Source organism: Leopardus geoffroyi, chromosome A3 (genome assembly GCF_018350155.1).
Source record: "Leopardus geoffroyi isolate Oge1 chromosome A3, O.geoffroyi_Oge1_pat1.0, whole genome shotgun sequence".
In the NCBI taxonomy this organism is placed as follows: Eukaryota; Metazoa; Chordata; class Mammalia; order Carnivora; family Felidae; genus Leopardus; species Leopardus geoffroyi.
The window spans coordinates 58,140,681-58,155,109 of NC_059336.1; the positions used below are offsets into that span (position 1 = coordinate 58,140,681).

Here is a 14,429-nt window from a genome sequence, read left to right on the forward strand (position 1 = left end):
CCCAACAGACTAAAAAAGTGAGGATGGCATAACACCAGTATGTATTTCACGAGACTCACCAATTATTAACATTTTGATTTATTCTCATTCTCTCTCTGTCTCCTTCCCTATATATACACACACATATATGTGTGTATATATACATATATAAGCATGCATATACATACACATATATATACATATATACATACACACACATATACACATACACACATATATACATATATACACATATATACATATACACACATGCACACACATATATACACATATAATATACACACATATATACATGCATGTGTACATATATACACATGTATGCACATATGTATACATATACATATATACACATGTGTGTATACACATGCATATACACATACATATACATATACTTACACATATACATACACATACACATATACATATTGTTCCCCTGAACACTGGAAAATTACAGACATTTCAAACTTCCCCCCTAAATACTTTAGAATGCATATAGGAACACATGTTTTAGCAGATTGAGAACAAATAAGCAAATAAATGATAGCTCCAGAGATCAATCTTCAGGCATTTAAAAGGATTAAACATGTTACCCTCTAGTATATTTTAATATATCTCTTAATTCACTGAAAAGATTAAACTTTATTTCTATCTTCACCTTGTTCTGGAAAGATTTTAGGCAGCTGCCCATCTCTGAGTCAGGCAGTACAGTCACCCAAAAAAGCAAAACAAAGATGACAGATCTTGAATATTAATGAAGTCAAAGAGTTATCAGGCCCTACCCATACTATTTAGCCACCTCCAGTTTAAAGTAAATTCCTAAAAACTGACACATGTTGTTGCAGGCATGTGGTATGAAACCTTTTGACACCCAAAGGAAAATAAATATTTGCATCAATGTTAAGCTTGGAAATTTTTAAAATTTAAAGCCGAAGCAAAATAAGAAGTATTTTGAACTAAGTCTCTGGAAAGCACAGGATTTTAAGAGCTTAGGGAATAAGAAGATTCTTTAGTTTCAGATGCAGAGAAATACATGATCAATTTTGAGGCAGCTTTTTTTTTTTTTTTTTTTTAGTATACTGGCTTAAAGCAGAACCCTTGATGGGTTGTCTACAGAAAGGAGAGAAACCAGTTTCCCCACCACACCACACTCCCCCCCCTCCCAACCCCAGAATTCAGGGAACTCAGTGCAGCATGGTGGGACAATTTCTGGTCTGCATGGCCATGTCAGAATGAGAGCACCTCAATGTCCTTGACTCCAGTGGGGTCTGAGGAGATGGAAATGCTTACTGGAAGCCATGGCACAGGAAGACCCATCTTTGGGCCATGATGGGCTGAATCTCAAAGGGAAAACTTAGAGAAGCTAAGACTTGGCTCCACCAAGGGCTACATGCCTTCTTTATGTTTTACTTTCTGAAACCACTTTTTTCATCAAACCTTTTGAGCTTTGTCAACTGCCCCAACCAAGAACCATTGACAAAGAGGTTTGACAAATCAACCCAACTCATCTCCCCACTCATTTGAATCCTCTGTTCACACTTTGCATTCCCAGTAAGCCTGAGTCATTCAGAGCCCCCAGCAAGCTGGACCATCAACCAAGACACTTCCTTCACCTTCTTCCTGCATCAGGCCCTCTTACAGGCTAGCCCCTGACAAGACCCACCCCTCTAGCTCAGAATAATTGCCATCCTCCTAGAATATGACTGATGTGGGGTGGAAGCTCCACCCATGAGGCCCTCAGCACCCACAGTATGAATCCACCAGGCTTCACATTCTCCCAACCTGATATTTGTGTGAGAGGAATTTTCTGCTCTGAACAATTCCAGAGGGCTAACTAAACTCGTGAGTCTGGTAGAGTGCATCATCCCCATTATAAGCATGAAGCAATGGAAATAGACTCAGATACATTAAGTAACTTACCTACCCAAGGCCACAGAGCTAATGGAATGATAAAGTGGAATGTAATCCTGAGTCAACACAATCCTTAGCCTTGGTACTCATCCTCTGCTCTATAGAAGCACCAGAACTTGGAGCTAGAGGGGGCTCTAGAAGCCATAAAGCTCAGCAGCCCATCCAAACAGTCTTTCCAAACCCAGCATCCTCCATAGATTGCCAACATTACCCCTCATTAGATGGACACTTCCAGTCTTGGAATATACACGTGATCAGAAACTTCTGTCATTTAGGGGCATATGGGTGGCTCAGTTGGTTAAGCATCTGACTGTTGATTTCAGTTCAGGTCATGATCTAGCAGTTTATGGGATTGAACCCCACATCTGGCTCTGTACTGAGGGCACCGAGTCTGCTTGGGACTTCTCTCTCCCTCTCTCTCAAAGTAAATAAACATTAAAAAAAAAAAAAAAACCCGGAAACCTCTGTCATTTCAAATGTAAATTTGCCTTCCTCTAAGCTCCACTCATTGGTCAGAGTCCATCCTAGAAGGAAGCTCAGAAGAAGTCCATCAACATTGCACAGTAGTTCTGGAGTTAGGGAGTCTCTATGGGAAAGAACTGTGGAAAGCACATGGACTTGAGAGTCTGACAAAGCAAATGTGAGTCCTGCCTTCCTTGTGTGCCAGCAGGATGGTTTAGGGCCCATGGCGGGGTGGGGACTGGGGGGCGTGGGGATCATACTGCCTCTGAGAGACTCAGTCTGCTAATCTGTAAAATGGCTGTAGCCTAGCATGTGGCACAGAAGGGTCAGATTCCATGTGATATGTAAAGAGGTCAACACAGAGCTGGCAAAGACAAATCACTTAAAATGTGGTGGCTCTCATCAGCACTTTACAGAAGCAGACCCAAAAACTCAGGAGGTGAGTAACTTTATCAAGAGCACACAACTGGCAGAATTGAATTAGAAGTCAGAGTTTCCACCACCTGCATTCTTACTAACTCCTACTAAGGGTCCCTCTCACAGCCTGAGAACTTTCTGGTACCATAGTCAATAACTTACCTAATACCAGTTGCTACATTAGAGTGGTTTTCAACTTTACCTAATGGAATCAATAAACCTGATGCCTAAATCCATATTATAGAAAAATGTTTGGGGCACCTGGGTGTCTCAGTCAGTTAAGTGTCTGACTCTTGATATTAGCTCAGGTTGTGATCTCCCAGTTGTGTGATTGAGCCCTGAGTTGGGCTCTGTGCTGACAGCATGAAGACTGGGATTCTCTCTCTCCCTCTCTCTCTGCCCCTCCAGTGCTTGTGCGTGCATGCATGCTCTCTCTTTTCCTCTCTCCCTCACTCAAAATTAAATAAATAAACTTTAAAAAAAGAAGTGTGTTTAACATGTAAACACACAATTGTAAATACATTCACACACACACATTGAAAGCCTACCATGGAATTCTGATGCTTTCATTCAAACCGACATCTTAGCGGTAAAGTCTTTAAGCACATTAGAGCAGGAGATTGAAGCTGGATTTCTGGAAGCTGGATTCACTCTACCATTAACTAGCTATGTGATCTTAGGCAAGCCACTAAGAGATTTACCCAATCTGGGTCACAGTTTCTTCATCTCTAAAATAAATACAAGGACTGAGCTGCTGAAAGCTCCCAGGTCTCTTTCAGCTGTAAAACCCTAGGATTCAAAGTCAGTGTGGATTTGCACTTAGGCTCTGGCCGTGGGCACAGCTCCAGTTTCTAAAGCAGGAAGTAAGGGGCCTTAGTCAGATAACCACCAAATCTCATCAATTCACTTGCAGAAGTCCCAAAGCCAGAAAACAGCAGAGCCAGGATTCAAGACCTCTGAGTTCTGAGGATGGGAGTTCTAGCTCCACTGGGCTACTCACTGGGTAATGTTTGTTGTGTGTTGGCATGGGACAGGAAGCAAACCCTTTAAGCCGAATGTGGCTTTCAACCTCTTGTAATCTGAGTGTATGTAATAAACACCACACAGTCATTCAGAGAACTTATTCATCTGAAATAAGTCATTCAGAGAACTTATTCATCTGAAATAAGGTGGGCAGAGGAAACAAGGACAAAATGATCTGAACAGCTGAAAGAGAGCAATATGATCCTGGCACAAAGGCATGTATATTTTACTCACAAAAGGAGCTTTTCACCTCTCTCACAGAACCTGTTTCTGGTTGCGTATAGAGTATTATCACTTCTCAGAGTGGCAATTATATTTTCTAAAGATGGCCACAACAGTATCTCCCATCTTACGTGGTCTTCTATGATGTGATTGTGCACTCTGCCATCACAAATTGGAGTCCAACTCCCCTCCATTGAATGGGGCCAGCCTGGGACTTGTGTCTAACCAACAAAATAATGCTGGGTAAATGCTTCCACCTAGTTTCCTTGGGATGCTTACTCTGGGGAAAGTCAGCCACCATGTAAACTGTCCAACTACTCTGAGACCACCTTGCAAAGGAGGCCACATGTAGGGAATATGGTTGACAGTTCCAGCTATGTCTGGCCTCATAGGAATCCCCTCAAAGACACCATCCATGTGAGTAAAGCCCTCTTAGACTCTCCAGAAGAGTCCTTTCACTAGCTGAGCACCACTGTTTGAACCCAATCAAATCACATGGAGTAGAAGAATTGCTTAGCTTAGTCCCTCTCAAATTCATGACCTGCAGAATATGTGAATTATAATAAAATGTTTGTTATAAGCTGCTAAATTCTGGGGCACTTTGTTACGCAGCAATATGTGACCAGAACACTTCATCAAAAGCAGATTAGAGGTGGCAAATTAGAAAGAGGGACTGTACTGGTAGAAGAAAATGTACAGAGAAGCGAGTGACAGCTGATGGCCCAATGACACAAGAGACAGAAAAACATTAAGAGAGATGCAGGAAAAAAGAAAAGAAAAATATGAAGACAGTTGCAAGAACCAGAGTACTTCAATCAAGGATCTTTAAGAGCAGACATCAATGGTCCCTCCACCTCACTATGCCTGACTGACAGTGTCAGGGTGACACATTCCATTGTATTTCTCTCCTTGCCATCTCCAATTCTTCTGCCACGATAGCCCAAAGAAAAGGGAAGAGCAAAACCCTCCCCAGAAAGGAGGGAAGGAAGTGGATGTGACATATTCCTTCCTGGTAGGAAGGGGAAGTAGAAGAAAAGGCTTTGGGGGCTCCAGGGTGAAAGGAGGAAAACCACAAGAGCAAGTAGGCATATTGGCATGCTCCTGAGACACACGGTAGAAGGGATGGGGGTGGGGGAGCAACTGAGAGCAGAGAAACTTTTGTTCTGCTTTCAAATTGGGTCTCCAGAGGAACCCCACCATGGTAAAGCAAGGCATCCTGACCAAGTGGGGGTGCTAAGGAAGAAGGGAAATAATGGCATGGCATGTTCAGGTAGAGGGATGCAAGGGTTAGTCCCCTGCTAGATTGAGTTCTTCACTGATGGAGAAGAGATCCAGATATTCCCCTGTGCTTCCAGTGGAGAACGGGAGGTAAACTGAGATCTGGGCTACTATGGGGCTGACATGATGAAAGACGAGGTGACTTGAAGCCAAGACTGCCAGATATTCAGTCCATGAGGAGTAGTGTGGCCAAATGTGGAAACATACCCCCAACAGGTGGTAAATTTCACATCCTTAAGCCCTGAGCTCTCCACCCTCTATTACCATGGCTTTTCTGGGGCTCCCCTGAGATCCTCTTGGTCCAGCAACAAATACTACAGCATCCATTCCAATTGGTTGATGTTCGTTCATCCCTGCTGGTTGTTAAATATTCTAAGTATAATCTGCACAAGTGGCCAGTCTAAGCCAGGAGAGAAACGTGGCTATGGCCAAGACACAGAGAACCTATGGAGCCAGTGAGGCGCACAGTGGACCCAAGGTAGCCATTGTCATGGCTCTGACCCAGCTGCAAGATCAGACCATGGGTTTTCCCAGCCACAGAACTCAGCAGTAGATTCAGCAGGACACTACATGACCATCCCATCCAGAGACATCTCCATGGAAACCAGTGAAGTCCTCAGGCCATCAGGTGTGGACTGTCACCCTTCCCATCCTGCCCTGAGGACATGGCCTCCCTATTGTCAGACTCCTTCCTGGCTAGGAGGTGAGAAACTCTGAAAGCCTGAGCTCCACCCAAAAGAGACTGAATAAATCCAAGAGAGGCAAATGTGAGCCAGCAAGATGGGGATGACATTTTCCTAATGAAAAGGGGCCTCAAGACCAAATGAGATTCTTATTAAAATAGTGATTAAAGGTACAATTTTTAGCATCAATTTGTAGTGAGTATAAAGTTTCACCATGCTACATATATTTTAGAAAGAGTTCCTTCCAAAATTAAGTTGTCAAAAATGGTGGGTTTTTCTCTTTATGCATTGAAAGATCATCTTACACTCCCTGGAAAATGTGCCCAGCCAGGATGGCTTGTCCTCTGAGGGTCACAGAAGGTGGCAGCTTTCCTTAGCCCTGTGTCCAGCATGTCCATGAGAGCAGAGAAAAGTCAAGCGAAAACAAACAATTAAAAACTCAAACGATTTTGGGGTGCCTGGGTGGCTAAGCGTCCGACTTCGGCTCAGGTCATGATCTCACGGTTTGTGAGTTTGAGCCCCGCGTCGGGCTCTGTGCTGACAGCTCAGAACCTGGAGCCTGCTTTGGATTCTGTGTCTCCCTCTCTCTCTGCCCCTCCCCTGCTCACGCTTTGTCTCTCTCTGTCTCAAAAAAAAAAAATAAATAAATAAAACATTTAAAAAAAAAACTCAAATGATTTTTATCTATACCGTCTGGGGAAATCCATTGCCATGAGAAAGCCCACTAAAGCCCAGACTTACTGGGTTTTCCACAGACCCAAAAAGTCTCACCAGGGAGTCCTTTGCTGTCCTCTGTGGCTGGGGTCAAGCATTCCATTCACACACTAACCCCTCTGGCTGTTTTCAGCCCTGCGATGCCCAGCCGCCTTGTCAAGAAGAGATCCATGAAGCTGGACGGTCTGAAATCCTGCTTCCTCCCAACCTGAGCAACATGCTGTGGTAGACAGACTCACGCTGACCAATATCTGGAACTTTTCTACTTTGGATACACACAGAATTTCACTTCTCTCTACCCTTGAAGTTAGGCATAGTCACATGACTGGTTATAGCCATGTAAAGTAAGTAGGAAGGATATGGATCACTAAGCATTTCACTTCTGGTGCCTACCCTCCAGCACTCTTTCTCTGAGCCCTTGTTTATTGACGGCGGCCACATAGGATGATCAGGTTATACTGATAGGAGGCTGAGGTCTATCTACTTCCATCCATGGATCCACTCAGTTGTCTCTGCATGTCTTTCTCCTTCTGTTAAGTAGGAGAAACATCTATTTCCCACCCCAGCACTCATGTCAAAACAATCTAACAGATGGTCTTCATGAATTCTCTTTTGAAAATGTCCTCAAGTGGCTACAGCGAGCCATCCACAGTCTCACACAGCTGACCAATGACAATGAGATAGCATGAGCAAAAGAAACTTGTGTTGTACTAAGCTACTGAGATGTTTTAGGTTTATCTCTAACTTGGAATGATATGCACAACAATTATAATTGTTTTCTATTGTTGTGTAGAGATACCATGAACTCGGTGACTTAAAATAACACCCATTCGTTAGTCATACTGCTGTGGGTCAGATGTCTGGTCTCAGCTTGGATAAAGTCTCTGCTCAGGGTCTAGCAGACTATCAAAGCTCAGGGTCCTGTTCCAAGCGGTTTTTGGTAGGAGTCAGTTCCTTTTGATTGTACAACTGGGGTCCCCACTTTCGTGCCAGTTGTAAGCCAAGGCCACTCTCAGCAGCTAGAGGCCACCCACCATTTCCGGCCTCATGGCCACCTCCACAAGATGACAGTTTGTTTTCTCAAGGCCAATAGAACAATATCGGATGTTGCGTCATGTATGTCTGACCTCTTGACTCTGACCTCTAGACTTTTTTTTTTTTTTATACAGTCTACCTGGTTGTATCAGGCACACCCAGGAAAACTCCTTTTGATCAACTTCAAGTCAACTAGTCAGGGTCTTAAATTACACCTGCAAAATTCTTTCACCTTTGTGGTACAAGGTAAACCTAATCATTACATTCTTATATTCCCTTCTCATTCAGGGGAGGGGATATACAAGGACCTGGATCAGTGGGGGTCGTCTTAGGATTCTGCTTACCATAGACATTTAAAAAAACATTCTGATGAATATTAGCTCTAGAAAATTCAGGAACTATCCACAGCTTTGCTTTCACTTCTTCCTTGCTTCTTCCAAGTAAGAAAACCTTGTCCCAAATGTTTTGAAGCCTTGCTATTCAAAGTGTCATCCATTACCAGCAGCATCACTTGTGAAGAGAGGTGAAATTGCAGGCCCCACCTCAGTCTCAGGCATCAGAATTATGGGCATATTAACGAGATTTCTAGGTGATTGAGAAGCATTGATCTTTAGATTGGTTCATCCTTAAATAAAGTAGGCAGAGGTCTACATGGAGTGAGAGCACAGCTTATATTAAATTCCCATGCCCTGATCACTCCAGGCCTTCAGAGCAGTTTCTGAAATTTTGCTGTCAGAGTCACATAATCTGATGATGATATAGAAGATGGTGATACTAGCTAACATTTACTGAACATCAATATATGCCAAGCAGTAGGCAAAGCTCTTTTAATTTCCCCAACGTGTAATGAGCTACATATTATTATTTTTGTTTTAGAGATGAAGACATGGAGGCTTACAAGAAGAGTTCCTTACTCCTCTATGGAAAAACAAATAAAAGTGGTGGGGCCAGGATTTGCCATAACTCAGGATGTATGTGATCGTATTGTCAGAAGTTGTCAAAGCTAGTCCGTGAATCACAAACTAGGGTCTGGGCCAATTCAGCTTGTGAGTAAGCATTATTCAGCCAGAATGTTGGTATTACTTTTCACTGAATTTCTTTCCCAAGGGACAACCTTATTCCAATTGGCCACAAGCCCTATCACTCACAGACTCACAGAGTTGATTTACTGCCTGGACTGTGAATATACTCAAGCCTGAAATCCCCAATTAAGTCCACGTATTCTTGAATTTCCCCTTGACATTTCATGACAAATGTGGGTGGTATGAATACTTTCCAGAGATCCTTAACAACAGCAAAGAATCTCTGCTCCCTAACCCATCCCTGTCATCTGATGAGTGAAACTAATGTGCAGAAACTAAGGTACGTGTCTAAGTCACATAGCAAGATAATATCAAGGTTCTAAATTGGGCTCTTTTGGCCCTGCAATCAAATATCACAATCATCTACCTCCTCATGTTTAGGAAACTATTTATGCTCAATATGAAACAGAGGTTCTTAACCAAAGTATGTTTCAGAAACGTTTGGATGGAGGTTAATACAGATTCTCAGACTTCTCTCCTATTCACACCACTGGTGAGTCAAATGCCCATTAATCTGAGATTCATCAGATAAGTTACAGGTTCAGAACACAGAGTTTGAAGTTGAGCTAGTCCCTGAATAGTTAATAGAGGTGGGACAGTAAGGAGTATAAGGGACAGAATAGGGCAGTGGCTCTCAGCCTTGGTTATACATTGGAATTCCCTGAAAAGTTTTAAATTTTTCTTTTAATGTTTATTTATTTTTGAGAGAGAGAGAGAGAGAGAGAGTGTGTGAGCAAGGAAGGTGAAGAAAGAGAGAGACACAGAATCCAAAGCAGGCTCCAGGTTCTGAGTATCAGCACAGAGCCCAAAGCAGGGCTCAAATTCACAGACCACAAGATCATGACCTAAGTCAAAGTCAGACACCTAACCAACTAAGCCACCCAGACACCCCTAGAAAACTTTAAACACTACTAATGCCTGGGTCCCAGCCCCCGACGTTAATAATGTAATTGGTCCCAGGTACAGAGATTTTTAAAAGCTCCCCAACTGATTCTAACACTTGGCCAGGGCTGAAAACAACTGGAGTAGGGTCTCTGAGATGCTAGAGTATTAACAGCACCATCACCATTTTCCTTGTGACCCCACTGGGTTTGGCCCATCACCTGGCCACAGAAGCTTCCATATTCCTTTCATCTTTTTGCTGCCCTTTGCCACCCCCTTCCTATGTTAAGCAATGTTCCTTCATTAGTGAAGAACAAAATTGATAGGAGCCTGAGGTCAAGATTCAGACACTAAGATACCTCTTGTTCCTTCTGTGATTATGTGTCCATCCGTTAAAAGAATTCTCCTATTTAAGACCTCTGGCCTCTGGTACTCATGTCAAACCCAGTGGGTCTCTGAGAGCTGTTTTGAAAATGGCCTCAAAATGTTGTTGTCCTGAAACAACTCCCTGGTCAGTTTGCACTGGGTGTAAAACTTCTTGTTGTTGCCTAAAGAAGTGGTTCTCAAAGTGTGGTCCCCGGACCCGGAGCATCAGCATCACCGGGGAACTGCTCAGAGATGCAAGTCCTCAGACATTCTGCACACAAGTACTGAATCAGAAATCTGAACAGATCCAGCAGTCTGTGCTTACTAAACCCCAGGGGTACAGGTACACCCTCAGGTTTGAGAAGCACTGGCCAACGTCTCTGTCTTGACCATGTGCCCCCATACGGAAAGCAGCTGATGATAACATAAAAAGGCAACCTAAACCCATACAACTGCCATTTGTCAGTTGCGTTTTTATGTGACACGGACTCTGCTAGCCTGGGAGGGAGGAGGAACAGGGCCTGAGGGTCTTAATCACACAGTAGTTTGTCGTGCAACAGCTGGGGTGTGAGGTCCAGTGGGAGCCAGGAGGTTGAGGGGACACCTGCTGGCAGGACTTGGGAGGTGCTCCCTGGCAGCTGAGACTATCCTCACAGCTCCTCTGACGCTACCCAAGTTTCCTGCTTGCCTCTTAGGGTAACCAAAGAAGCTAAAATGTGGGAAAATGCAATGGAAATGGACAAGACTGTAATGAGATGTGACTGTAATGAGATGCCAGTTGTGTGTGTGGGAATACCACACCGAACCGGTGGGATGGAACCCACTGCCCCCCTTGAGATGGCAGAGCTCAGAGAGATGGGCCAGGGCAAGGGTGAACTTGGTGGGATGGGGTGAGCTGAGGAGCAGGAAGCAGCATCCCATCACAGGCCCTGAGCAGCTGGGGGGTGGGGGGGAGGCGGGGGCTTGACAGGTCAGGTCACTCAACTGTCTGTTTATAGAAGAGGAAACCCAGACAGAGACGAGGCTTGACCTGGACCACACCACACTAATGGCAGAGCTGGGAGCTTCTGAGGACACTTGGGTTCCATGAGGAGCCAAGGCCTCCAAAGGTGTGGGATTCAAGGGAGATAATGCCAAAGAGTGAGAGCCAACATCTCGGCAGCACACACGGTGTGCCAGGCTGCTGCTCCAAGTGCTTCCCATGATTCAGACTCATTTACTCTTCCCACTACCTTGGGATCCTCCTCACCAAGGTCACTATTTACAGATGGGGAAACTGAGGCACTGAGAGGCTAAACGTAAATTGTGCAATGTATTTCATTATAATTGGGGATAAAAATTAACTTTATTTTAAAAATCATACCTAGTTTTATTATTTCACGAGAATGAAGCAAGGGATAAATGTAAGCTTAATGCTTCCTGGCTATTGATTACTGGCCAGCTGCTGGCCACTGGATAGATGATCTCTATCCAGATTGTACTCCTTATTCACTAGAATACAGAATGGTTTAAAGACAGTCACGTTATGGACACAGGTGTGACATCATACAGCTAGTAAGAGGCAAAGTCAGAACTCACACACAGACCCTTTAGCCTCACAGCTCACACTTTACCACCACTATCTGCTTGCTACTCCTCCAAGACAACCCAGAGTCCTGGTGTTCAGCCGGCTCTGAAAGCCCCAGTGTTAGAAGAGTGACACCCACTTTTAAAAAGGAAACATGCCCTACTAGAAAGTTCCCCAACCTTCCAAAGAAGAAAGCCTCTGAATTCAGTGTAAGCCTCGTAGGCACAGCCTCCCCCGAGGTGACCTGTCTACAACTATGAATTTCCTTTTATTGGATTCTGCACCAATTTTACCTGTTGCTTGGAAACATGGAAGATCCTCAGAGACCCTCTGATCCAGCCCTTTTTTGACAGAGAAACTGAAGCCCAAGAAGGTCAAGGTCACCTTCACACAAGTGAAGGTCAAAGAGATGAGGAATGTCACCCAGGAAGGCACCCAGAGACATCAGGAAATCTGCTTGAGGTTCCATTCTGAAATGGAACTCAAGGGTCCTGACGCCTCAGATTTCTCTCTCTCTCTCTCTCTCTCTCTCTCTCTCTCTCTCCCTCTCATTCTGTCATTCCCTCTCTCTCTCTCATTCTCTCACTCTCTCTGTTTCTCCTTCTCTCTCATACCCTCACACTCTCAAAATCCTCTTACCTGCAGCCCTGCATTCTTTGACTTTGTTGCTTCTCGCCTGGGGAAGGCTGCCAGGCCCAACTTTTACCTTCAGTGGAAACTCAGCAGTCCAGGCAGGGATTTATATCCTCGTCCTCCAGGGATTTCCTAATAGGGCTTGTGTCACTCTCTCTGACTGAGTGGCTGTGAACACACCTTTTCCCTCCTTACCGGGGAGCACCCTCTGGCTTATGGTGCTGGGTGCATGATCACTCAGTTGGGGAAGTGGCCAAGGAAACTGTGTGTAAGTTTCCCTATTTTTTTGTGACTCGCTAAAACTTACGTACTTCCAGCTGAGAGGTGGTTTTAAAGTGATGTGTATTCTGCCTGACCATGGCTCCATCAAAGAGAAAAGGAGGTCTTCTGGGCTTTAACTGGTGAGAGAGTTGATGTCTGTCCCCATGGAACCCTTCTGGGATAGAAGGAGAGTTAAGCTTCTCCGTGTCCCCGTCTTATATGATTTCTAATTGTTAAGTGAAGGAAGGGGGTGACTTTCCAAATCTTTATTACAATTCGTGGAATTTGTCAAACCGAATAGTTTGTCTGCTGGAAATGGAAATTCGGTCCTAAATCATGTCTGTACAAAACAAATGTCTCCTAACTCCCTCTAACAGGCCCAAAGGTTATGTTGATGGCTTCTCTATCCCCTTCATCAGCCACCAGGAGTTAGAGAGGAGGGAGTCATGTGGGGTGGGAGTGGAGGAAGAGAGGCGGTAAGCCAGACCAGTGGCTGCCACAGGAGATTGCCCACTCACTGGGACCTGCTGCAAATCCTCAGATGCACAGGGCCCCTGATGGATTCACTGCCTTGCTGTTGGCCCAGATGGGCTTACGAACACCCACCCCATCACCCTTGCCCCCTCCACATACCCCAGGGTCCAGTGCCCTCCTTGATATGAACACGAAACCACATGGGAAAGAGTAAAAATCTGGCCGGGACCAAGGCATGGGGCCAGAACATGAACCCTCTGGGTCCCCAAGACCTCCTGTTGGGCCAAGTTGCATAGTGTAGGCAGAGGTGTAATGTGGATCCCCCTGTTGGTGGATGGAAAAGAACATTTATCCAAACGTCCTTAAAAATCCATGTTACTAACCTTAATGACACATTTTGTCTAATTTACTCAGATACTCAGGTTCTTACAGGTGAAAAGACAGATAGAGAAATGCTTTTAGAGAAGTCTTAGGGATTTCATATCCAGAACAAATGGCTCAAAGCTAAAAAGGCCCATTGGCCCTTGTTTTATCCTTTTGCTAACAAGGAAGATGACTTTCAGGGAACTACAGCTCAAATTGGGTAAATAAAATCTGAGAAAAATACAATGTTGGACCTAGATAGAAACTTAGAAGTGGTTGCAAATTGAGGTCTAGGCACTTAAGGAGACCACAGGTGAGGAAGCTGTATTAATTTATGTAATTTCATGATAGAAGCTGTAATACCCCCAAAATGGAGTTTCTTGGGCAAAGAGTAAAGGTTACACTGTATCCATGCTTATTCTTTCTCCAATGACCAGTTGAAGGGGGAGCGTTTGGTTTTGTTCTGTAATCTTGACATGGTTAGATTGACGTGTGAGCTATACATTTTGAGTCAAGCCAAGTAGTTTCAAGGGTGTAAATTCACCCTAGCAGGGAAATTTCCCCAAATACCTCATCATCCCAGGATGAAGGGTATGCAAATAATTGAGTATTGTCCTCACTCTCTCTGTGGTCAACCAAACATACCAGCCTCAGCTAACCTTGCCTTGGCTGGGATCCTATTCGGTAAATAGCACAGGGAAGCCCACAGCTTAATATAGCCAAAGAGAAGAAGTGAAACCATGCAGTCTGCTTTTGGTCAAGTATAACTGCTGATCTTGTGATCCATAAAGAGGAATTTACATAACCTCACTTCTTCAATGGGAAAGTGTGATCATGGAGCCACAAGAATTGCTTGAATAGCCCTTTGAGGAATTAATGCCTCAGACCCAACCGTCACTGAAAGTACTCATGGAAAAATGGCGACCCTCCCATATCCCTCCTTTTCCCATCCATGGTCTACACTGTCCCCTCCTCATTATCACTAGAGTGTTTGGTTCAATTTCTCCACCAACTGATGGGAAATAGACAAGGCACAGAATGTTCTATAGTATCTCGAAA

At 44.3% G+C, this 14,429-nt stretch overlaps 1 protein-coding gene across 1 annotated transcript in view; it reads right to left on the reverse strand.

Moving 5' to 3' along the window:
- Nucleotides 1-12,514, reverse strand: part of IL1R2 (interleukin 1 receptor type 2) — a 34,586-nt gene extending 22,072 nt beyond the window's left edge. Inside the window, exon 1 of the mRNA XM_045445607.1 lies at nt 12,279-12,514. Coding sequence (XP_045301563.1) covers nt 12,279-12,292 — 14 coding nt within the window. The 5' untranslated portion in view covers nt 12,293-12,514. The remainder of the gene's footprint in view (nt 1-12,278) is intronic.
- Between the last annotated feature and the right edge of the window lie 1,915 nt (nt 12,515-14,429).